The sequence below is a fragment of the Engraulis encrasicolus genome, chromosome 10 (assembly GCF_034702125.1).
Source record: "Engraulis encrasicolus isolate BLACKSEA-1 chromosome 10, IST_EnEncr_1.0, whole genome shotgun sequence".
Taxonomy (NCBI): domain Eukaryota; kingdom Metazoa; phylum Chordata; class Actinopteri; order Clupeiformes; family Engraulidae; genus Engraulis; species Engraulis encrasicolus.
Genome location: NC_085866.1, coordinates 22,926,356 through 22,952,886, shown reverse-complemented (window position 1 = coordinate 22,952,886; position 26,531 = coordinate 22,926,356). Strand labels below are relative to the sequence as shown.

The 26,531-nt window shown below is 42.2% G+C and overlaps 2 protein-coding genes across 2 annotated transcripts in view; one reads left to right on the top strand and one right to left on the bottom strand.

Annotated features, from left to right (window-relative positions):
* The window catches only part of ccdc187 (coiled-coil domain containing 187), a 60,730-nt gene extending 49,828 nt beyond the window's left edge, over positions 1 to 10,902 (bottom strand). Inside the window, exons 1-2 of the mRNA XM_063209436.1 lie at positions 10,658 to 10,902; positions 9,514 to 9,736 (exon numbers count right to left, since the gene is read on the bottom strand). Coding sequence (XP_063065506.1) covers positions 9,514 to 9,562 — 49 coding nt within the window. The 5' untranslated portion in view covers positions 9,563 to 9,736; positions 10,658 to 10,902. The remainder of the gene's footprint in view (positions 1 to 9,513; positions 9,737 to 10,657) is intronic.
* A 7,068-nt stretch (positions 10,903 to 17,970) lies between these two features.
* On the top strand, positions 17,971 to 25,684 carry LOC134457419 (free fatty acid receptor 2-like). The gene is made up of 2 exons (XM_063209435.1): positions 17,971 to 18,251; positions 24,931 to 25,684. Exons 1-2 carry the CDS (start codon positions 17,971 to 17,973, stop codon positions 25,682 to 25,684), a joined length of 1,035 nt encoding a protein of 344 aa, XP_063065505.1.
* The last annotated feature ends 847 nt before the right edge of the window (positions 25,685 to 26,531 follow it).

The window sequence follows — 26,531 nt, the reverse complement described above, 5'->3', positions numbered from 1 at the left end:
AAATGCATGGGAGGGGCGTGAGAGGATAAGAAAGGCGAAAACTAACGAATACGGTTTGGATGCAGTCAGCGCGGCTATGGACGCATTTGTTACGTTACTGTTAGTGCAAATAAATCCCCGCGAGCCGGTGAAGATGCCACTCCTTGTCGTTAAGAAGGATGGGCTATAAGTTCACCCCGAAGAACAGTAGCCTGTTCGGCCCTCCAAGAGAATGCCATTTCACTGATGTCCATGCGGTCAATATAAAATCAGGAAAGGTTGCACGCGCATAGTTACAACTGTAGGCTACAGTAAAAGTGACAAGAATTAAGAACCTATACGTGAAGGACATGAAATGTCACAGCGGACAAAGTAGTAACAGGAAACCTCTTCGCCCCTACCTTAGGCAACTCCACGTAGCGTGTGCGTCTTCTTTAATCCATATTATGCTCCTTGCTACCCCTTGCTGGAAATGTAATCCTTGTAATGCAGTGACAAACTTCGTCATTATGTTCAACATTTAAGACAGCACCGAAGGCATGCTAAAACATGGCCTACACTAAATACCACGCGTTCACTGACAACTGTATTTGGCGCTTATTAAGAAAGCAAGTTGACTCGGCATTCCTGCTCGGCTGACTGGGAGTGAGCGTCCATGTTGCCACTGGTAACTGGCGCGTGCATACAGCCAATAATAATCACTCGCACGAGTAGCCTACCAACATTTTCATTTATGCATATTCAATTACTTATTTTTTAATCACAAAACTGCTGTTTGCATGAACTGAAACGTTTCCTCTGATTGCTTACAATTTTCACAATGTCTGTTTGGTTCAAGCCCGAGCCCGACCCGAGTCCGACAGATATTCTATTTCTTTTGTCCGAGTCCGGCCCGGCCCGTCGGGTTCCGACCCGGCCCGTCGGGCTTCGGTCGGGTTGCCATGCTCTGACACACACACACACACACACACACACACATACACACACACACACACACACACACACACACACACACACACACACACCCACACAAACACACACCAGTCCCAGGCTCATCAGAGGCTCAGGCCATCTTTAGCTGGAGAGGAAGTCACAGCAGATACGATACGCCCCCTTGAGGAAGTGACAGCAGATACGCCCCCCTTGAGGTCTGGCCTCTCTGGGGACGCACAGAAAGACTCCTTTGTCTTCCCAGTTCTCTTCCAAACGCAAAGACAAAGGCTGGGTAGACACACAAATCCACCGCACTACACGAACAAACATGCGCACGCACACGCACGCACACACACACGCACACGCACACACAAAAAAATGCACACACAAAACGCACACACCCCTTCCGCGCCCATTCCATACCTGCCCTACTGATCTCCTGAACAATGGGCCAGTGAGTGTGAGGGTTGACCCAGGCGATAGGCCAGGGCACTGGGACGGCACTGAAGATGTGCTGGCCTCTTTGTCTGGGCATACGTAAACAAGGATGAGGAGATGGGGGAGACGGCGCAGCCAGCCTGACAAGATCAGTGCTGCGGTGGGGTGCACAACCAAGACAAATCAAGCTAGCACTGTTCAATCAAGACTCAAGACTTTTATTTACTACCATGACAATTCCCTGTAAAAATCAAGTTCAGAAAGGTGCGAAGAAAAGAGCATCGAGATATCAAAGTGTCAGAGTTTGCATAGGTGGGGGACGCACCACCCTGGCTCAGCGGGCTAAGGTGCCTTGCCATTACACTAGGGATCTATCTAGGTTTGAATTCGGCTCCGAGTCATTTCCACATCCTCCCCCTGTCCCTCTCTTTCTCCCCCTCATTTTTCTGTCACACTCCTCCAATGTCCTGTCAAAATAAAGACATTAAAAGCCTCTTGAAAAAACTTTAAAAGCGGCCAGGGTTTCATTTAATAATTTCATGTACCTCCAGCAACTCAGTCAAGGTAGTACAGGGACTCTGACGTGTCACGTGAGAAGATGTACAAAATAGCACACTAGTGTTGAACCTTTTTTGTGGGAACACAGTATGTACAGAGAGGAAAGAAGAAGAAAGCCTCTCTGGTATCACACATTTTGTCATGTGACATGTTAGGGTTAGGGATGGGGTTGGTCTGGGTATTTGTCATGGTCATTTTCTTGTTAATGGAAAATCTTAAAGTTCAAACAAAATTCTGTACTGACAAGTTAGGGATGGGTTTGGTCTGGGCAAAATTTAGCATTCTTTAGTTTAGGGCCTGAATATTCACCACTCATGGGCCTCACAGGCAGCCAGATGCCTCGAGTCGCTGCGATGCATGCGATGTTGAAATACGAAGCCGCAAATCACCGTAATGGTGTGTTCCATGACAGACCGAAAACACCAGAGTGCCATGAATCCTCCTGAATTTTGGTGTGTACACACAGATGTGGAATCTGTAGGCGGAGGGGGAGGGTCTGACACACACGTAGACATGCAGCAGGATGACTTCATGCCTGTCATGCCTGTTTACATGCCGTGCATGGTTCCCGACCGATTTTCCCTTTTTACGCACACGCAAAAAGTTCCCTAAAAACCCATGAGTAAACCACTTAAGACAATTATGCTGCAAGTTCCAAAACAGTGGGATTTACTTGGTGTTAAAATGTAGTACTTTATAAATCAACAGTGAGCATGGGAAAGACAAAAATGGAAGTCCAGTTGATTATCACTTTACTATCAAGATTCGGATGGATGACTGCCCACACAACCACAGACGGACAGACAGACAGACAGACAGACAGACAGACAGACAGACAGACAGACAGACAGACAGACAGAGAGGCAGACAGACAGACAGACAGACAGACAGACAGACAGACAGACAGACAGACAGACAGACAGACAGACAGCTTTGTCCATGCCAGTGTGTTGCAAGCCCATGAGGAGACAGGGGATGGCGTGCAGTGAGTCGACACACTGACCACCAACAACACAAAGTAAAAATCCCATTTGTCCAAGCTGAGCCTTTAACTGGATAATCCACCTGCTGGCACCGTTCCTACAGCTGCTACAGCCCAGGTGGGATTAAGGCCTGATAATCTAATCTACGCTCGGCAGGAGTCGGCACATTGAGCTAACTGATGACAAAGGGGAAGGGAGCTTTAGACATCATACCTGTCAACATTTGAGTAGCAGGTTAGGGCAAGAACATTACACTGTGGTGGTAGGGGGGTGAGATAAATGTTTATTTTAATGCGAGGGGGACGACTCACTGTACTGTTCTTTTTGGGAGAAAAGGAATGTAGTAGACATTGACATTCATTTTGTGATGGTCATTGACAGTGAGGGTCAGTATTACAGGGAAATACGAGAAGGGGGTAGGGAGATCTAAAAACAGAGATAGGTCAAAAATAACTGAGAAACCGACAGTAAAAAAAAACATGCTGGAAGCTATGGCTTTAGACCAGTCTGACCTCGGCTGGCTGTGTTAACTTACGAGGCCCACTAGACTAAACTAAACTAAACTCACTTTTATGTGTCCCGTCGTCCCAGTGCTGAAATCCAGTAGCAGAGGAGAAGGTGAGGGAGGAGAAAAAAAAAGAAAAAGAAGAGAGCAACAGGGTGATCAGGTTACAGCAGCTGGGGAGTGTCGGCGTGGAAAAGGGCTCAACAGGTTTTTGTTCTCCTTTAAAAGCATGCAAAGGAAGGCGGACTTTCCATTAGGCAAACCTAGGCAATTGCCTAGGACCCAAATCATATCTGACATCTGTAGGGGCCCCAAAACTGTCACATCAGTCACGGTAAACACACAAAAAAATAGGTTTGATCTTAATTTGTCACTTATGTAAAGTAATGAAAGATATAAATGAGACAAAACACTATAATAGCACCAAATTTTATGTCAATTTAATGACTTTTGAGGGCCCCATATTTATATTTCGCCTAGGGCCCCAAAATGGCTAGATCCATCCGCCCCTGGAAGCACGGGACTAGCCAGCAGCCATGCAGGTGGCAACGTCAGCACGGAGACAAAAAACTGTTTTAAGACAGCCTTCAGGCAACTCTCTGAGAACGAACGGTGACTCTGCAGTGAAAAGCATCCTCAGGATTGGCACCCATCCAAAACTTAAACCATTACTTCCAAACTTTCCCCCAGCACTTTATTGCTATGGTGGCCACCTTGACAAGAAACACCTACCACCTTGACTAGGTCCCCTGAAAAGACAAAGATTTCATGTTGTGACTGAAATTTCTAAATGTGCTTAACCAAAAAATATATACTTTAAACTACCTGGACTAACTAAAAATTCTGCGGGAAGCACCGACTTCTGTTATGCATGGGTAGCATTGAGATACGTTTACTTGTTTGTTTTATATGTCCCATGAATTGTGTCCATACAGAAAGGTATTTGTTTTTTTTCTGAAGCTGTTGATGATAAATTACTGCATCATGCACTGTTGATGAGAAGATCGGGAAAGCTTTTAGCCATTCATCGCTTAAAGGAGAGTAATTTAAATATGTATTGATATATTTCAATAGGTTTTGATTTTTAAAAATCAATTCCCCTCTTTTGTGTCAACCTATTGGAGCTGCTATGAAGTCAAAGGCTTGAAAAATAAGCTTACTCAGACAGCATTGGTGAAACATTGATCCAATTTTGATGAATACAATTTTCCATTCTTGCAAACTTCCTATGTGATTCAAGGCTGGCAATGACCAACTGCAATACACATAATATTTTCCCCATCAACAGTTGTGTAATATTCAATGAAAATTCTCACAATGAGTGCGTATACATGCAGTTCAGTATCCCTAATAGGATCGGGATATTAAGTATCCCGAATTTGCATTTGAGCACGTAAACACTTCGGTTTCCCGAATAAGCCCTTATTAGGGATACTGAGAAATCGGGATATGCTAGGTGGAGTATTCTGAAAGAAGCCGGGATACTGACGCATGTGCACACCTTATCCTGAATACAGGGGCTTCCCATAGAACGCTGTTGCTGGTATCCAGGCCACACGCATTAGAAGAGAATTCTATAACAGCCAAGAATGTAGACTGGGATATAACGTTCTGTGCGCATATAACCACTGTATCCCGAATATGATCATAACCGGGATATGCCTCATATTCGGGATACTGAACTGCATATAAATGCACTCAATGATGTAATTCCAATGCTTCATGCCGTGGCTTTCCAAACTGCACAGGATTCCGGGACAATGAAAATACCAATCTGATTGGGTTTCCATACTCTAGTCTAGTCTACTGACTCACCCTATGGGCATCTGTCTCCAAGCCATGCAGACACGGCACCCAACATGGAGCTGACAACATAATGAGGGCATAAACTGTTTGCGGTGGAGCAAAATAGGGGCAAATCGGCCTGGGTTTAGTTAGGTAGGTAGAGAAGGACCGTGTGTGTGTCTCTCATCTCACCCTGTCTGCTGTGTGTGTGTGTGTGTGTGTGTGTGTGTGTGTGTGTGTGTGTGTGTGTGTGTGTGTGTGTGTGTGTGTGTGTGTGTGTGTGTGTGTGTGTGTTGGCTGGGAGAGACGAATGGCCGCACATTCCACCCTACCAGAGCGGAGTCGAAAGACAGTAGAGCCGAGAGGAGAGTTATGAGCACATGGCCTTGACCAGCATGGAAAAAACAACACACTTCCTCACTTCCATCACTTCCTCAACACACCACAGGCCAATGGAGAGCATGGACACACACACACACACACACACACACACACACACACACACACACACACACACACACACACACACACACACACACACACACACACACACACACACACACACACACACACACACACACACACACACACACCACCAGCAGCAGCTTGCTTCTCAACATATGTGCAATACACATCCTACACAAAGAAAGCAGAAGTAGAAAGAAAGAAAGAAAGAAAGAAAGAAAGAAAGAAAGAAAGAAAGAAAGAAAGAAAGAAAGAAAGAAAGAAAGAAAGAAAGAAAGAAAGAAAGAAAGAAAGAAAAGAACGCAAGACCTTCCTTTTACCGTACACAGTAAACACAAAGAAAGGAAGAGAAGAGTCGTGAGAGTGTGGACTGGGTGAGAGGTCTGGGGGCATGATGGAATACGTACATAGCCCAGCCAGGGATGCAGTGGAGACAGACTGGGGAGAGAGAATGGGGAGGGAGGTGGGACGGAGCCAGGGGTGAGATGAATGAATCACACATAGCTATTTAGCCTATATCGGGAGTGGAGAACCCCATGAAGGAGACACACATGGGCAGTCATGGGTGAACGGTTAGGGCGTCAGACTTGCATCCCAGAGGTTGCCGGTTCGACTCCCGACCCGCCAGGTTGGTGGGGGGAGTAATCAACCAGTGCTCTCCCCCATCCTCCTCCATGACTGAGGTACCCTGAGCATGGTACCGTCCCACCGCACTGCTCCCCATGGGGCGCCACTGAGGGCTGCCCCCTTGCACGGGTGAGGCATAAATGCAATTTCGTTGTGTGCAGTGTGCAGTGTTCACTTGTGTGCTGTGGAGTGCTGTGTCACAATGACAATGGGAGTTGGAGTTTCCCAATGGGCTTTCTTTCACAACACACAGGAACTGATAAGCAGCAGGGAACGAAAACAAACCAAGTCGACTAGTTGAGTCATGCCTTTGAGAAGAAGAGAGAATAGGAAAGAGGAGGAAGAGTCAGACATCGACTTAGATGGGTAGCATAGAGAGAAAGACATGTAGGTCAACAGACTGACAGACACAGAGAAGGAGAAAGGGAAAAAACAAGTGGATTGGGAGAACAAATGAGAAAGAGAGGCAATGGCAGGAAGAGAGAGCGAGAGTGCGAGAGAGTGCGAGAGAGAGAGAGAGAGAGAGAGAGAGAGAGAGAGAGAGAGAGTGCGAGAGAGAGAGAGAGAGAGAGAGAGAGAGAGAGAGACAATCCTCTTTCAACAAGAGAGATGAGAGAATGAAGCAAAACCAAGGCATCCATCTGTGGGAACAGGAAGCCCATGCTTCCATACACAAATAACCACTGAGGGGACTACATAAACAATCTGGCGTCTTGTAATGAAGTGAAGGAAGCAAGCATATTGCACAGCCGACAATTTCATTAAAATACCTTTAGTGGAATAAGAATGGGGTGAGGAGGCTGTGTGTGTGTGTGTGTGTGCGTGTGTGCGTGTGCGTGTGCGTGTGCGTGTGTGTGTGTGTGTGTGTACTAGGGTTTCTGAACTCTCTGACATAGTGGAGCAAGTGCCTGTGTGTTTGTGAGTGTGTGTGTGTGTGTGTGTGTGTGTGTGTGTGTGTGTGTGTGTGTGTGTTTGTGAGTGTGTGTGTGTGTGTGTGTGTGTGTGTGTGTGCGTGCGTGCGTGTTTATGTGTGTTGAAGCCCTGCTGCACTACTATCTGTACACCAATTTACTATATCAGGGGCCGTACAAAGGCTAGCCTACTGATGTCCAAAGGCCCACATTGTTTGGCCGCTTCACCACTGCTTGTTTAAGCATAAAAATGAAACTGGCATACAATGAGCACATTGTCCTGGGAAAGAGGGTCACGGAGGGGACCATCACCCCACCCCACCCCACCCCACTGTTCACTCCCCCCTCCCGTCATCATTCATACCGGCATGGCAGAAATGCGGAGTCAGACACAGTGCCCTAAATCCAATTATAAGGCTCGTCTCCACACAGAAGCCTCGGGTGCACTGTAAGAGTTGGCAAGGATATGTTTAATCCCATGTTATCATTTCCCGTTGACTTGCACTGGCGGAGCAGCAATGATATCGCAGCAACTACAACGGCTGGTCGTAATGGGATGAAATTATGCAACCCATTTTAGCCTGATGCTGCGTATACGTTGTTTGACCTTTGGCGCCTGGAGAGACATATACGCTGCATTCACTCTTCAATCTTGAGATTTTGTCTATTTTATTAATCTTGTGGGTATGTTAGAGCTGGATGAACACAATCTAATGCAAGATGAGGGTCCTAGCTTTTAAATGCAACTCATTTCGTGTTTTTATGTGCTTCGGAGGCTGAAATATTTAGGTTTTAGTAGGCAGAGGGCACTTTTTCCCAAAAAGGGCTTAGGCATTCAGCAGGCGTTTTTATTCTTTAGGCTAAAATGGGTTAAAAGCATTAGCACGCATCTCCAACACTCTGCCTGACTAAAAATAAGGTCCTATGCTCAAAAAAACCCAACAATCCTTTAAATAAAAAATATGCCAAGCATAACAATGTCACAAATGTTCAGACACAGATTACAAAGCATGTGCCTTGTCCTAGTTATTATGCGTTTCACTTGGTGCGTAATTCCAAAAAGATCATTGCAGGAAACCATCAAAAAGGGGTCACACTCAAGTCATACTTCTGTTGAGACACATTTTCTCTTCTTTTCCAGTTTGACAATTTAGCATTAAGTTATTTAGACCTTCATGCCACTTACAGTCTGTCTGCAGTCAAGGTACTTGGGACATTTCAACTGCCTCTAGCCTCGACTATTTCCAAACAGATCTCATGACATGCCATTGATGAGAGGGGAGAGGGGAGATGGCAATGTTGGGGGATATGAGGGACTACTGTGTGGGTACTAAAAGTAAAGTCCCTATGCACAACCACTGTCCAGGTGCTGGTGATGTGCAGTAAAAGTTATCCAAGTAAAGGGAGGACTGAAGTGAACCTGATGAAGCAACAGCGAAACGCGTCACCAAATAAACTACCAGCAAAATAGACCAGTGTGCAGTGATTTATCCTCCCTTTACTTGGATAATTGTGTGAGTGTTTTAAGACAAAGACAACGTTGATGAGGGGCTTTTCCCTCTTTCTTTTTTGAAAAAATTAATCTGGGGACTGATCTGACTTCCTGACAGCAATCTGATCATTTGTGTCTGGTATGGCGATCAAGAGGCTGAATGCTCATCTCTACCACCCAGACTCTAACTTGCAACCAGAGAGAGAGAGGGGGGGAGAGAGAAAGAGAGAAATAGGAGAGAGAGAGAGAGAGAGAGAGAGAGAGAGAGAGAGAGAGAGAGAGAGAGAGAGAGAGAGAGAGAGAGAGAGAGAGATTCCAAAGGTGCCAGATGCCATACACACTCAGCCCCTACGTATGGTCAAGATTCTCATCTGCATTTTCCAAAACAAGACACACAGTGACAGGGCCCTAGACCTAAACCATGGAATCATAGAATAATTCCAAGTAGTGCCTTCAGACAAGTATGCTATGCATACCATGACTTCAGGAGTAGCAAGCTCACTGTGTAGTTACACAGTGACAACAAACAAACTATCACACACACACACACACACACACACACACACACACACACACACACACACACACACACACACACACACACACGCGCACACACACACGCGCACACACACACACGCGCACACACACACCCTTGAGCACTGGCGCAAAAGAACTCCCCAAAATTTTATCATCTGCCACTTTACAACCAGCAAAGCATCTCACACACACAGACACAGACACAGACACACATACACACACGATTGAACTCCACACCACTTTAGCATTTGCCCTAGTACAGTAGAACGGTGAGCGACACAGCATGGAGCCCAGACTTACCCTCCTGCACCCGGGGCAGGTTAGACTGATCGATCTCCAGCTCAGCCATAGCTGTCGTCCTCAGTAGGGCTGCAGTGGCCAGTAGCCTACTCAGATCTTCATTGCATAGATCCACACAGCCGAATGCCTGACTAGGCTACCGCTGCAGCCTCTCCCTCTCTCTCTCTCTCTGTCGCCGTCTCTCTCTCTCTCCGTCTGGCTGTGCAGTGCCAGGGACAAATGGCTGCAGAGAAAGGGATAAAGACAGACAGGCCAGGGTTACAATTATTCTTTTTTTTTGGGGGGGGGGGGGGCAATGGGAATGGGGGTGGATGTGGAGTGGATGGCAGGCACTCTGTGGCTGACTTATGTCTTTGGCTAAGGGAAAGACGTGCAATGGGACACCTTTTCAAAGCATGCTATCCGTATCTACAGTACACCAGTTCTACCGGAGCATGAACACATCAAAGCACTGTGTAATTGTACAGTGTAGGGTCCGCAGGTGACAGGTGGTTGTAAAAGTAGCAACAAGAGTGAAGATAACCTGTATACCCATATATATATGTTTATTATATATAATGCTTCATCAGCAAGGACTATACCCAATGTGTGTGTGTGTGTGTGTGTGTGTGTGTGTGTGTGTGTGTGTGTGTGTGTGTGTGTGTGTGTGTGTGTGTGTGTGTGTGTGTGTGTGTGTGTGTAATAAATACAACGGAATCGACTGTTTTGAAATAGCGTGTTTCCATGAAAGCCACAAAGTCATAAATGGGAAACCACGCGCGCACGTGCGCGTTCCAGTTTGAAGGTGTCATTCTCATTGCGCTTTCCGAATGACGACAGTCTGCAAAAACAAAACCGCCCCCAGAATAACGAGTAGGCCTAATAAAACTACAGATTAAACTCATTCAGACTTGACTCGGGGTATGACTAAACAGGTTGTTGTTTGCCGAGATGGTTAGCTGAAAATGTAGTTCCGCGTTCCACACATGAACGCATCGTAGAAGTAGCCATTCCCTGTATCCATGTTTCCCTTGTGAAAAAATAAAACTAGATCTAGACGCTTATGGCGCACTAGCCAAATGTGAAGCATTAACTGGTATGTAAACAAAACAAGTAGCGAACTTCGTACATAGGAAGTAGCTGCAAGGCTTCATGCAACACTTACCTGTCGCCACGACACGCACAACCGCCAACAACAACACGTCCACCTACGTTCTTCCTTCCCAGGGTTCGCTTCCAAATTCAGCCTTGCCAAATTCCTTTCACTGGAGGCTACCTACTTCTTGGTTTAAATGCGTATTATATCACAGGACTTTCCCTGTGGAAATGTATTACTAGTGTGCCTTATATGCAGCGTATACGTTTCGAGAACATCCCAACTTTTTGTCAATGAAAACCCGTCAGTCGGGATCCCAGCGCGGACCTACCAGTGAGCCTACCCTACTCTTGCGTCACGTGCACTTAGTTTTACAGTAGCTGTTTTTGAAGTGGTTGATTAAATTAACGTTGAAATGATTATTAAAGGCCTAGTTATAATAGGCTACATAAGACCTGTTTATTAGGCTATTAAAAACATACCCCATCCTGATTACAGGCTGTCATTGTTATTAGACTATTAGGGCCTATCACTATTGCCTAGGCCTACTTATGATGGTTGTTGTTCTAGCAGCTGTTGTCATTTGTGTTGCTCATTCATAATGTGTTGACTAAACATTGTCAATGTGTTTGGCCTACTTGAGGGCTATTGGCTCTCTGAAGATGTATGCATCATAGCCCATTGTGTTGTCCTACATGCCTCTCCAACAAATACCATCATCACAATATCAATACATATGAGAGAAGGCCCACATCACATTGATATATTGGTATGAGAGAAGGACTACATCACATTGATAGCCTATATTATTTTCTGAGCAAGTTTTTGCTGCTTCAATTAAACTTGCTCATTCGTCACATATAATAATAATTAAATACATTGACCTATGGTGAACTTCTTTTTCAAATCAAATTAAGTACTCAACTCAACTCAAATTCTCTCTTTTTGTCTTTTTCTGCCATCTGCTGGAGCAAAACAAAACCTGACAGTGTGTATGGGCGGGGCTTAAATGGGACTATGTCATGTTGTTGGCTGTTGCCAGAGACAAAGCTGTAACTTTGCTGGTAGTGAATGGAGCATCATGGGGATGCCCAATGAAGTAGGCTACATTGAGTGGAACTTAAAATAATGTCTGAAACCCATTCTAGAATCCCATCAGGGTTGTTGAAAGAATTTAATGCAGTGGTTCCCAACCTTTTTTGTCATAGGACCCCATTTTGACATCCACATTTTCTGGGAACCCCCTTACACGTTTTCACGACAAAAATGGAAAGCATAACTGAGCAAATTAAGTTTTATGGTACTAAACCTATAGACATTCATGACAATGGTGGACAATGGACAATTCTTGGCAATGGTGTTTCAAAGAGAATACCAAATTGTTAGGTTAATATTTATCAGTAGGCCTATTCTTTTTTCACACACTTTCAGACATTTCAGGCGCCCCCAAATTGAATTCCTTGAATTCCTATCGACCCCAATGTTGAAAAACACTGTGTCACTGTGAAAGCTAGGCCCGTGGGCCCGGAGCCGTTTATAGGCCTAGCCTTAACTTTTAACCAATTTCAACATGCATTTGTAATGCTCACACTACCCTGAACTTGTCAGTACCTGAGATTCTTTTTCAGCCTTTTTCCGAGATCCTGTTCATTGTAATGGGGGCAGGTGTTTGTTTAAAAAAAACATCTCTATTTATTCCTAGACTACCATAATACCTTACAAAAAGGTACATCCAAAAGGTTATGCAGCAGACAACTAGCAAGCAGGTGATACCTTTTGGGAAAAATATTTGGAGTAGGCCTATGTTAAGAATTTTTCAAATGTAAACAAAGTCTGCCCCCAGAATAGCTCAGATCTCGGAAAGGGCTGAGCCGGAAAATGCAGCATCACAGAGTATTGACAAGTCAAGAGTAGCGTGAGCAATATTACTTTAAGTTAACTGTAAGTTGAGTTGCATCATGTCCCCAGCACAAACTGGGTTTGTTTTTGCATTGAGTGCACTGACAGAGGCATTTTAACATCTAAAATAAGCATTTCAATGTATCTGCTGCCATTAAAAAGATACATGCACAAGCAATACTCTTTCAGAACCACTGTTTGCAACTAGCAAAAATATAGGACACACTATAGGAAAACAAAATGTGTACAGTAAATCTCTCAAATGATTGAGCCTTGAGAGAACACGTACAGACTGAGTGTCTACATAATGAAAGATGTTGGAAACTCCCTCTACATAGCCCATACAGTATGTTTATTTTAGTCAAGAAAACTGGAAATTTTTGTAAGGTATTATGGTAGTCTAGGGCCCATCATTCATTAAAATTTATTTCAGTAGTCTTGCTGAGTAGGTAAGGGAAGTGGCCAAAACAGCCAACATCCTGTCCCAAATGTAATGTACCACCCATCATTCACCTACTTTTCTATGTGTTGGCACGCAATGTGGTTAACATCACTTTAACACTCCAACAACAACAACAACAGCAACAGCAGCAACAACAAAACAACCTCGCAACTAACTTCAGTTAAAAAAAAAAAATTCTCCTTGAGTTGGAGCATAAATTACCTTTTCAATTCAGCTGAGTTTCAGGTTAGCAAGAATGATGGAACGGATCTCTGTCTAAAAATAGCGCAGTTTTGAGTTGAACTCGGATTTGGGGTTAAGGGCGTTCATGAAATAGTCCCCTGATGTACTGAGCTCGCGATCTGTGTAATTACATAACTACCATAATAATTATATTACAATTGTTGTTGTTGTTGGTGGTGGTGGTGGTATTATTATTATTACATTGTTTTATTGTCATAATTATTTTGTTATATTATTTTATTGTGTCTTATGATCTAGTTTGCTAGTTTTTAAACCTGTATTAATCCTATATCAGATGATCAGCATTACTGTATGCATATACCTGCCCTAAATGTATATCCTTCCTGATACACATTTTTCTCATGTGTGGAGGTTTGTGGCTACCGGTCCTCCTCATCTTAAATGTAATGAAATTATGAGAAAATGCCAGTAGGCTAAACTATGAAGATGATGATTAATGGGCAGTCATGGGCAAGCAGTTAGGGCATCAGACTAGTATCCCAAAGGTTGCCGGTTCGACTGCCAACCCGCCAGGTTGGTGGGGAGAGTAATTACCCAGTGCCCTCCCCCATCCTCCTCCATAACTGACGTCCCGCCGCACTGCTCCCTTGGGGCGCCATTGTGCGGCTGCCCCCTTGCAAGGGTGAGGCATAAATGCAATTTCGTTGTGTGCAGTGTGCAGTGAACACTTGTGTGCTGTGGAGTGCTGTGTCACAATGACAATGGGAATTGGAGTTTCCCAATATGGCTTTCACTTCTTTTTCACTTAATCAATTAGCCCACAGTGTCATCTTTGTAATGCTGCATGCCTCATCTGTTTTTGTTTGTTTGTTTGTTTCACAGCCAACTCTGCAGCGATATGCTTCCTTCAGCTGCCTCTTTCACTTCTTTCTCTCTCTCGCTCTCTCTCTTCTGAATGCATGTCTTCCATGGGCATTTTGAATGGTCTTAATTTTAACAGAACATACATGTCCCTAAATAGTTAAGATTAGATGGCTACGGCCCTGCCATGGCCAACCGGTAGGGCACTGGCCATGCGGCTGACCCGAGTTCGATTCATGGCCCGGGTCCTTTGCCAACCTCTCCCTATCTCTCTCCCAGTTCGCTTCCTGACCACTTCTCACACTGTCCTGTCAAATTAAGTCATAAAAGACCAAAAAAATAAAAATAAAATCTTTTTTTTTTAAAGAAAAGATTAGATGGCTACTTGATCATATTGAGTGAAATGATTTGCATGGTGCATTATTTGCATCATTTATCTTGTTTGCTAAAATGAAATGCTATATATCAGCAGATATATCAGCTATATGTCAGCAAATATGTATGTAACTTAGTTCCATACACAACACAACACATACCACTGAGAAATGTAAAACAAACCGCAAGCTAGCTGGCTGTCAGGTTTTTTTGTTTTGTTTTGCTTTTTGCTGCATTTTTTTTTGCTGAACATGGCAAAGCTGGCCTATATATTACTTCCTGTGCCACTTCCTTTACGCATCATTAAAAAAGCTGTTCCTGTCAAACCACACTTCTACAAAGACACACATCGTTATAGAGCATCGTTATAGAGCTCTGGATTTGTGAGGGTAAGCCCCTATATTGGACTATCATCTGTATGTTTTGATGGTAACACTAGAAAACGGGAATAAAGATTTATTAACACTATTCATTAATTGATAAATACAACATTTATGAATTAAACAATTGTTAATTACTATTAATAACTTTATAACTTATTACAAACATTTGTAAATGTTTTGTTGATAATTAGTTAATTACAAATTGTTTATAACATAGTCTACAGGTATTTTGATTATCTAAGTTAATTGTTGGGTAACACTTTATAATAAGTACCCCTTTTTAGGCATTACTTAAGGGTTAGTTAAGCATTATTTTACCATTAGTTAACCCTTAGTGAATCACGAGTTAATCATTATGTAAGTATTATTTCTCATTTCCTAACTGTTATCTACTACCGTTAGTAAATGGTTAGTGTGTGCTGATATAACGGTTCGCTAAGCAAAGTTAAGCCTTAAATAAGCCTTATTTTTAACATTAATTAACCTTTAGTCAATCACGAGTAAGTCGTTATGTATGTGTTATTTATCATTTCTTAACCATTAACTAATACCGTTAGTAAATGGTTAGTGTGTGCTGATGTAACTACTCGCTAAACAAAATTAAGCATTAGTTAACCCTTAGTGAATCACGAGTCAGTCATTATGTATTTCTGTGAAATTATTCAGTACTGTTAATTAATCATTCGTCTATGGTGATTTAACTTTCTGATAAGCATTAGTAAACCATCATTAAAATGTCTGATAACCCACCTTTATTTATGAAAAAAACATTATCTCTTTGTTGTCTCCTACCACCTAACCATTAACAAGTACTATTAGGCATGTATGGTAACGGTTTGTAAACTCTTGCTTTAGCATCAGTGAAGTCTTATTTAACCCTTTTGTAATGGTTAGTCTGTGATGACTGGTAGCATGGCAAACAGTAGGCCTAGGCCTAAGTTGAGGCTCATGTGACTGCCCCTCATGAATGTTTCTGGACGTTAACAAATGACTTGTTAAGCGTTGCTTATGCATTATCAAGGAATTACGAACCATTACTTAAGTATATCTGGGGAACTGATCTAAAGTGAAAACCTTTCCATGCTTTCCAAAAACGTTAACAAATGACTTCTTAAGCATTGCTTATGCATTATCAAGGAGTTAAAACTCATTAAGCAAGTATATCTGGGGAACTGATCTAAAGTGAAAACCTGTTATGGCTTTACAACACATTAACAAATGACTTGATAAGCATTGCTTATGCATTACCAAGAAGTTTCAATGCATTACTAACGCATATCTGGGGAACCTTTTAAGTGAAAACATTTCCATGCTTTCCGAAACACTAACAAAGGACTTGGTAAGCATTGCTTATGCATGATCAAGGATTTATAACCCATCACTTAGCTATATGGGGAACTGTTCTAAAGTGAAAACCTTTCCATGCTTTCCGAAACGTTAACAAATGACTTGATAAGCATTGCGTAAGCATTATCAAGAAGTTTCAACGCATTAATAACGCATATCTGGGGAACTTTTTCTGTGAAAATCTTTCCATGCTTTCCAAAACATTAACAAATGACTTGATAAATGTTGCTTATGCATTATCAAGGAATTATAACCCATTACTTAAGTATATCTGGGGAACTGATCTAAAGTGAACACATTTCCATGCTTTCCAAAACGTTAACAAATGACTTGATAAGCATTGCTTATGCATTATCGAGAAGTTTCAACGCATTACTAACGCATATCTGGGGAACTTTTTCAGTGAAAATCTTTCCATGCTATCCAAAACATTAACAAATGACTTCATAAGCATTGCTTATGCTTTTATCAAGGATTTAAAACCCATTAGGCCTACTTAAGTAGGCCTATATCTGGGGAACTTCTCTGAAGTGAAAACCTTTCCATGCTTTCCAAAACATTAACAAATGACTTGATAAGCATTGCTTATGCATTATCAAGGAGTTACAACTCATTACTTAAGTATATCTGGGGAACTGATCTAAAGTGAAAACCTTTCCATGCTTTACAAAACGTTAACAAATGATTTGTTAGGCATTGCTTATGCATTAACAAGAAGTTACAACTCACTACTTGCGCATATCTGGGGAACTTTTGAAGTGAAAACCTTTCCATGCTTTCCAAAACGTTAACAAATGACTTGTTAAGCATTGCTTATGCATTATCAAGGAGTTACAACTCATTACTTAAGTATATCTGGGGAACTGATCTAAAGTGAAAACCTTTCCATGCTTTACAAAACGTTAACAAATGATTTGTTAGGCATTGCTTATGCATTAACAAGAAGTTACAACTCACTACTTCCGTATATCTGGGGAACTTTAAAAGTGAAAACCTTTCCATGCTTAATTTTGCTTAGCGAACCGTTATATCAGCACACACTAACCATTTACTAATGGTAGTAGATAATAGTTAGGAAATGAGAAATAATACTTACATAATGATTAACTCGTGATTCACTAAGGGTTAACTAATGGTAAAATAAGGCTTAACTAACCCTTAAGTAATGCCTAAAAAGGGGTACTTATTATAAAGTGTTACCAATTGTTGTCTTAGTGTCAACTTCCTCATTGAAAATGTCAAGTGTTTAACTTTATATTGCTTTGAATGTCAGGTAACATCTCACACATAGGGTTTACGTTTTGATATAAATTGCATTACCAGATCTTTGTTCAACAATATGTAGCCTGACTTAAATATGCCTAGATTTACCAATGGCATTCTGTTGGTCATAAAATATCCCAAAACTTTTTTGCAATATACATATGTAGCCTACAGTACAGTATGTCTGTGTTTCAAATAGGGCTGGGCAATATGACGATATATATCATTATCATGATATAAAAGTGTATATTGTGACCTTTCTCCTATAGGCCTATTGTTTATATCGTGATAGTAATTTTATCAATTTTATACAATTGAATATCATTTAATTGCATTTCATGTTGTCACAATACACACTATAAGTTAATGTAACTGTACAAATCAGAATGAAAAGATCCATTTTAAAGAAAGGTTGTTTTACGGCATGAAAAAATAAATAGCAAATAAAGGGAATAACTGAAAATGTATGTCATTGTGCTATATCGTGATATAGGCCTATTGCTATCGTGATATAAAGTAGGCTAATCCATATCGTGATATTGTTTTTTTTCCATATCGCCCAGCCCTAGTTTCAAATCAGCTGTGCTTTGATTATGATAGCCGAAAAAATGGAGGACACAGGAGTGATACTGCCGGTGTACGTCACAACATTCATCTTGGGGCTTCCAGCCAACATCGTGGCGCTCTACGCCTTCATCAGGAAGGCGCGACAGGGTGCGGCTCCCGTTGACGTCCTGCTGATCGGACTCACCACCTCCGACCTTCTCTTCCTGATCTTCCTTCCTCTCTGGATGAAGGCCGTTGTTGACAACATGAAGTGGGAGATGGCTCATTTCCTGTGTCCTCTGGCAGGCCTCATCTTCTATGGAACCATGTACAACAGCAGCTTGTTCCTCACAGCCATAAGCAGTGGCGGACTGGGATAGAGAAACGGCCCTGGCATTTTGACCCACAACGCGGCCCCGCGGCCCCCCCCGCCCCCCCCCCCCCCCCCCCCCCCCCCCCCCCCCCCACCCCCCACGCGCACACAGACAGAGAGAGAGAGAGACACACACACACACACCACTTCGCGGAAGTTGCAACAACTTGGTGACCGCGCACCACATGAAAACACATTGGTAAACACAAGGTGCATCCTGACCCTACTAGAACTAGGTGCATGGTGCATCCTACACGTCGAAAACGGTGCGTTATAACAAGCGCACTCTGCACTCGTTGGCCCGCCCCACACAGAGAGAAATTGTGACTATTAATAAAATAGTAGGCCTAGTAAACACTGAAGTTTCAGAAACCGACCTTTAAACAACAGGCACCAGGCAAGCATCAACGTGCCTACACACACACATTATAAAATCAATGAACCAACCACTTTTGATGTCCGCTTTGCTCTCGCACCGCTTCTTTACGCAAAAGCCCCTTCTTAACGCTGGACAGTGGCCCAGCTATATGATGACAAGACTATGAGTGGGAGTCAGTCCAACTTCTATGCTAACCAGTCCAGAGCTGAACGCACAACAACATACCGTAGGCTACATCGATATGGCTACTAAAATGTATTTCAGCAAGACAAGCCACCAATTCGAGAGCCCATTACCAAGTCATGAAGTTAAGAATAAGCTTACAGTACGAATAAGAAAAACTATAGGCCTAACAGCCCCCAGATTACCACAAGCTAAAAAGGTTTACAGATCACATCACCTTGGCTAGTAGCGAGACTAGCCACGGACTGGCTTATGACAGTAGAAACGCGACCTTACGTGAAATAAAAAAAAGTGTCACGGCGGACACAAACAATGTTTATTAATGGAAATCCTTCAGCCCTACCTGGTCTTATTCGTAGCGTCGGGCGGTGCAACACATCTTCTAATATCCATATTTGTGTGGGCGAGAGCTCTGCGTGCTATTCCATGTGTGAATGGCCTTGTGATTTCTTGGCGATTGCAGAGACAAAACAACACACTTCTTCATGGTCTTCTTCCAAGCAAGCCAAGAAGCTGGCATAATAGATACTAAGACATAGATTCGAACAGAACACCGTGTTTTCAGTGACAACAACCTTGAATTTATGGGACACTTCTTGTCCGCCACACACCGCAATGCTCAGAGGAAGTGTATCGTCAGTCACTAGGGAAACGGAGGACTGAACTGATTAAGAAAATACCTGAAAAGACCACAAGATGGCAGCATCTCACCGCGTAGTGACCACCAAACACCTCCACAAGTCAAGTCAAATGTGCTATCAATTTCCATTGCCGCTCCCCCTTCTTTCGTTTAATTCCTCCTCTTCCTGGGCCTTCATTAATTTTTCTTAATTGGGAGGGAAAGTGGAAAACAGCGATCCTAGCGGTTACGTTCCAAACACCAGGGTGATCCTATTGAAACTCCCATAGACAAGTTTTTTTAAAAATCCCACAAAGATATGACTTGGAACTATAACACCAGACACATTTTTCAGCGTACACAATAGCATGAACTACTACCTGTGAAAATCTCAAGTCATTTTTTGCCCTTTTTAGGCGGCGGGCCAGAAATCCTATCTTGCAAGTTCGTCGGAGTGATCAGGTGGCAACTTGGTTTTTGCTCATATATATCCATCAGACTGCATAAATCAATATTCTAAGTGTTGCCATCGTCAAAAGTTGCACATTCATATAAAAACAAAGGTTGAAATAGCGATTTTTGGTAATGTAGGAATGTAATTAAAATTGACCTTTTCAACAAGAAAAGTGTCATCAAATAAATTTGAAGTGATCCACAAGAGCAAAACTTAAAATATAAGTGTGTATTATGCCTATCAATATTTCTTTATGGGTGTAATGGCAGTCAGGCATAGCGCCACCATGTGGTAGGTAATTGAACTGCTTGAAATGCACTGCAGCTAACTGTTTATTCCATATAGGAAAAAGTGGTGAAGTTGATGTGCAGATTCTATTACACTAAACATGGCCTATGAGTGAAATGGCAGTCAAGCATAGCGCCACCATTTGGTAGGCGATTGAACTGCTTGAAATGCACTGAGCTACTGTTAATTCCATATAGGAAAAAGTGGTGAAGTTGATGTGTAGATTAATTTAATAAACATGGCCTACTTTGTGAATGGTTTGTTGATGTCTTGTAAAATAAGGAAATTGTGTGGTGACAAACGTACCACAGGTAAACGGTTTAATTCAACATTCATTGCCCGACATGAATGATAATTAGCAGATCATGGTTGATTGTAATTATGAACACAAAACACATAATCACAACTTAGTTACTGTCTTTTGCCTTTGCATGACTGTTTCACTCAAGACTGATAGACACAAGGTAGAATACAGTAGGCCTAATTGCCAATTATGGGCCAAAGGTTTTCACAAAATTGAAAAAGACAAAATTCTCAACATTTTAAGTAAGACTCTAGTATTAGTTGTATAGTATTATTATGATTTATAATTATGATAATTATGCAAATGTAAAACTATACATCCAAGGTGGTCACAATTTTTCAACATGGCCACCCTCTCCACTTGTAAAAAAAGGCCTGGAATAGTTCACTTAATTTGGCACAAAATGTTCATCAGAATCCACTCTTTGAAAAAGGGGTGCTGGCCTCAGGGAATTCCAAGATGGCCACCTTCCACCAATGACTCCTTAGCCTATATTAACTGATTTGCAGTACAATTATTTTAAGAAAAAAAATCTGTTTGATCACTATCCTATCATACAGTCTGACCAAAAAGATCTGTTATTTTTGCACGATGGCATTTTTAAAGCAAAACAACATAAATATTAGAAGTGTAGTCCTATAACAAAATCTCGAAAAGAACTGTGTAAGGCTGGACAGTGGACAAATAAGACATGTAGCATTTGCACCCGTCTGAGCCATTCTCTACTCTCTGTAATGGGAGACCCAATTACCCAGAACACTTTCAATTATTTTCCTATCCCCAGTCAGCTGGATTTTCTAACTAGTCGTGGCCTTATCAGCAGATATATTCCAAAAAACTTTGAACAGCCACATTTCCCATCCTCGGACAAGTCAAGTGGAGTGTACCGACTACTCATTGGTGCTTTGATGCATTGGTGGCTTTTAAATTCCACTGAGGAAATTGGCAAAGGTGTTGTTATCCAAGTTGACAAGTTGGGGGAACCCACAGCTATTTTCTTGTTAACTACACAGCATTTACAGTCCTTCCATTTTGGCCAAGTTGTACAGTAGGTAAGGACATTGGAATGATTGGCATGATGCTGTGCTGGAAACATGAGACCCTACATCTCCGATAGAATTGATTGTGTTTGATATCTTTGACCAAGTCAACTTTGATGATGTTGAGATTTTCCTGAGTAAGTTGGGAGCTGTATATCTTTTGCCGTCTGCATCAGACTTGGTACAACCAAAACTCTCTCTGAATGAGATAGGCCTACATGGTCCTGGGACGAAGCCAATAGCCACATCTTTTCCCATGCCAAATTATGGTAAGGCAGATGGCCAAACCACATCTGTGTAATAATAAAAAGAAAGTTAATGCATGGTGTGACCTTTTCTTACTTTTCCCTGCCAAATTATACCAATGGCAATTTTCTCCACTCAAGTCTAGATGTGCAACATTTAAGGCTGATGTGTGGCCAAACCCAGAGCCTTCAATTCATTGTCATCCACAAACTTTACAACACAATTGGACAAGAGAAGGCCTAATACATGCTGTTCTGCCATGCTTTTACATGCTGTGACGTGGTCACAGCCTTCAAAACCAATGATAAAGGAAAGTAGTGGAATGAGAGATTCAGCACTGCAGATTGTATGAGTGAGCCATTAACTATTTTGCAGAAAGGCCATGTGAAGACATACAACACACTACATAATATGCAACAAATCAAGCAGAGTGCCTGTGGGTTTTGAAGCATATGCCAACCAGAACTCAAAGAAATGAAATCCAACTGACGGGAGAAGATTGGCAAAGAATGAACAGGGAAGACATTGCAAAGAGTAGTAAAAGTTTGCTAAGTGTGGCAGGTGCACATGCCTCAGGCTTGGTCTTATATGCATAGTCTAGTGAAGCTGCAAATGTGAAGTACAGTTCTGCTTAATTCTTTTACTTCAGTCCTGTCAAGATTTTGACATTATATTGTGCAGTTTTAGTATTTGTGAATCATGTTTTTGAATAAGAAATCACAGATCCTTTTCAGACTGTATCATGTATACAGTATTGTTCTTCAGTAATTTGTTGAGTTCATTGAAGTAATTGCATATGTTAGTTAGCATTAGTAATTGTTGGTGGAGAGGATAGCATCTTGAAACGTGTCAAACATCTTGGATTTTCTTGTGAACAATGTCGTTGTTTCAAAGAGTATATTCTAATGAACAAGGGTGCGAAATTGCATGCCAAAATTTCATTATGTGAACAGTTCTTGGTCTTCTGAGGCGGGTGGCCATCTTGAAAAATGGTGGCCACTTTGGATTCTTTTGGTGGCCATCACACTTTTTAAAAGGGTGTATTCTATAGAACATTTGTGCCAAATTCCATATTTGCATCACTAAGTGAACGATTCTTTGCCTTATTTATAAGTGGAGAGGGTGGCCATATTGAAAACGGTGGCCATCTGGATTTTATCAATGGACAATGCTCTTCTTTCAAAAGTGGATTGTAGATAACATTTCCAGTATTTTATGCTATCATAATTAAAGCTATTCGTGGCCTCATTATAAGTGCAGAGGGTGGCCATCTTAAAATATGGTCGCCAGCTTGGATTTTCTGCACGGCCAAGGCCATGTTTTTAAAGAGTGCACACTAATGAACATTTGTGCCGAATCTAGACGTGCACTTTTCTGTGCACTTTCCGGTATATAAATAAGGAAAAACCGAAGTAGCGCCCCCTGTGGTGGCCAAGGGAGCAGGTTTATGCCCTGGTACAAGACAGATTTGGATTGAGCACCCCCAAATTGACCAAGTACACATATTTTTAAGTTGCCACTAAGAGGTCACAACAAAACTCATTTTCCAGATGAGCTATGATTTCTGGACTGCAGCCTATGTGTCATATTTTAGTATTTTCTTCCATCTTGAGTCTAGATTGTAATGTATACGTATGTTGTTCGATAATTCAACCAATTAGCTGTCATGTTTAGAGAAAAACATGGCTTGAAGTAAAGAAACAGTCCAAAACCAGCATTTTAAGTCAGTTTGAACTAGCCCCCTGCACCCCCCCACACACACACACACCAAGTCTTTAGTTTCATGGAAAATGTTGTTACAAAGCAATCTGTAAAATGTTATAACTGAACAGGAAGGAAAACTTTAAAACTCTGTTTCTACCCATAAATAAGCAAAAATGAATATAGCGCCCCTTGTGGTGGCCAAACGTGCAGGCTGACGCCGTGGCAACAGGCAGATTTGGATTCAGCACCCCCAAATTGATCAAGAAAACATGTTTTTAAGTTGCCACTAAACGGTCACAACGAAACTCATTTTCTAGAGGAGCTATGATTCTTGGCCCGCTGCCTATTTAAGAAAAATAGAAATTGTGCCAATCTGGTCGGAAACGGACTACAGCTCCCAGCATGCTGTGCTTCGCGCCTCGTTGACAACACAGAGAAACAAATGAACGCGAACGAACGCAAGTTCTTCGCATATCTTCACATTCTTGTAATCCTATGAGTTCCACATTGTCTTCTTATTACACATATATACACGCGATCATTTTGGTATGGTTTTAAATTCTGTAGTAGATATGATGGCTTCTGTGGTGACGAGTAACCACCTCTCTGGCTCATGTTTGGCTATGCTAATTTGGCTATGCTAATTACATGGAGTAAACAAGCCACACATGCCAGTCAGTGTAGTTCTGTATTAGCTTTTTAAAGAATATTAAAATCAGCTCAGATCAGTGAAAAACCGAACATTTTACCACCTGATTCGATAAAACGGGCCAACATGCCCATAATATGACTGCCACTACTTCTACTTCGTCGTCAGGGCCGAGATGTAATTTTTCAAAGAAAAAAAACATTCATTTGTTGCAGGGGGTTGGAACGTTGCCAGCAGGGGGCGATGAGATTACTTTCCCTCCCTATAGCTATAATTGTCCATTCGCGTCGCGACATCTACCGTCAGTTTTTCTCTACAACAAGCTTCAGAATGTTGATGAATCTTTAGGCCTACGTTCTTTTTCTTATGGCGGGAACCGAACGTAAATTAAAAAAAAAATCCCACAAAGCAATGCTTTACTACAGTTGTCTCAAACAAAAGCAAAATATAAATAGGTAGGCTATAGTTTTTTTTGTATTATTTTGAACACTTTTACATCATTGGAATATATATTCAGGAAAAATACAACATGAAACATAATGAGACCCACCCATCAATATGCCACCGCCCGTGTGTAATGTATGGCAGTGTCAGTGGTATAAATAGCGAAACGATGACAAGAAAACGCTGTTTGAGTAGAAATTTGAACGCAGGCAGCGTAATATTTACTTCATAGATCTCAGACGTATGATTATGGGGCCGCAACGAGCTTTGGTAGGGCCGCGAAGGTTATCTAAAAGGCCGCGGCCCTTCTGGCATGTGCCCAAATGCCAGACTGTCCAGTCCGTCCCTGGCCATAAGTGTTGAGCGCTACCTTGCGGTTGCCTTCCCTGTCAAATATAAATTAAACAGAAAGCCGTGCTATGCTGTGGTGGGTAGCATCATCATATGGACCATCTCCATGGCAGAGTGCAGCATTGTGTACTTCATGCACTATTATGACAACAGCCATGTCCATGTCGGTGGACATGTCCATGACCATATCGATGACCACGTCCATGACCACGAACACGACCACAACACGACCGAAGTCGAGGACTGCACATACTGCTTTGATAACTTCAACTCAGAACAGCTGAAAGTTCTTCTGCCGTTTCGCTTGCAGGTGTGTGTCGTCCTGTTCTGTGTGCCTCTCGTCATCTGCTGCTTCTGCTACATCAACTTCATCCGCATCCTCTCCCGCCTGCCCAACATCTGCACCAAACGGCGTCGCAGAGCCATCGGCCTGGCCCTCGGCACCATGGTGATCTTTGCGGTCTGCTATGGACCCCACAACGTGTCGCACGTGGTGGGCTTCATCACTGGCGAGAGTCCTGGGTGGCGCAAGCACGCTGTGCTCACCAGCACCTTCAACACCTGCCTGAACCCCTTCATCTACTACTTCTCCTCATCTGCATTCAGGGCCACCTTCAGGGGCATGTTCCACCGGCTGTCGGCACGCCTGCCCAGACGTGAGTATCAGGGCACTGTCAAGCGGCCAGCAGTGGAGCTAGAGGAGGATACTCGCACACAGAGCACCAACGATAACCTGGGTTAAGACCTTGGGTTAAGATCTGCAAACGTGTTGAGATCAACATGTTCTGCAAACCCATCAAGATCATAACGTAGCCAAAGTCAATATTCTGTGTAAGCTTCAGCGTTGATGTCTCTCTGCAGTTAAGATGCCTATACTGTAGGCTAATAATAGGTTTGTGCTCTTGATTTTGGACAATTTGAAGCAACTGGACAATAAAAAAACATTGAATATATTGACCATGTATTCAATGTATTGATCATGTCCATGTGTGCCAGCAGCAGGGAGGGCCGAAAGGGGGGCACAAAGGGCTCAGTTGTCCGGGGCCCAGGGAGGGTTTTCTAATCATCAGTCTAACAGTTGAGTAAGAAATGTATTTGCTGGCTGAGATTTAGATCAAGAGAGTATCTTGCATCAAACGCCCCTTTAGAAAATCCATCTCTTCTTTTGCAGTATTATTCCTTTATTAACATACCATGCCTGTAAACATTTGATCTGTGTTAAAGGGTGGCACAATATGCTTGAAATGTTGAATTTTAGAATTTTATGTACATTTTTGGTGTGAAAGGGAAATATAGGACATTGAACTTAGAAGCCTTAAATGCACTTTATATATTAATAAAATCTTATCTACAGGTATGTTAAAATCCATCAGGCTGAAACACATCCATGTTGATTTAAGTTTTACATGTATGTGAAAAAAACAGGACTTATGTGAATGATCTTTTTAGCTGACTGCACTTTGTAATGTAGCTTTACAATTAAACAAGAAATTAAACATTGAAAATGTTTCTGTGTGTGTGTAATGTTACATGTTTTAAAGTCTTAAAATTAAACAAATAGTACTTCCAAACATGTCCGTAACTACCAT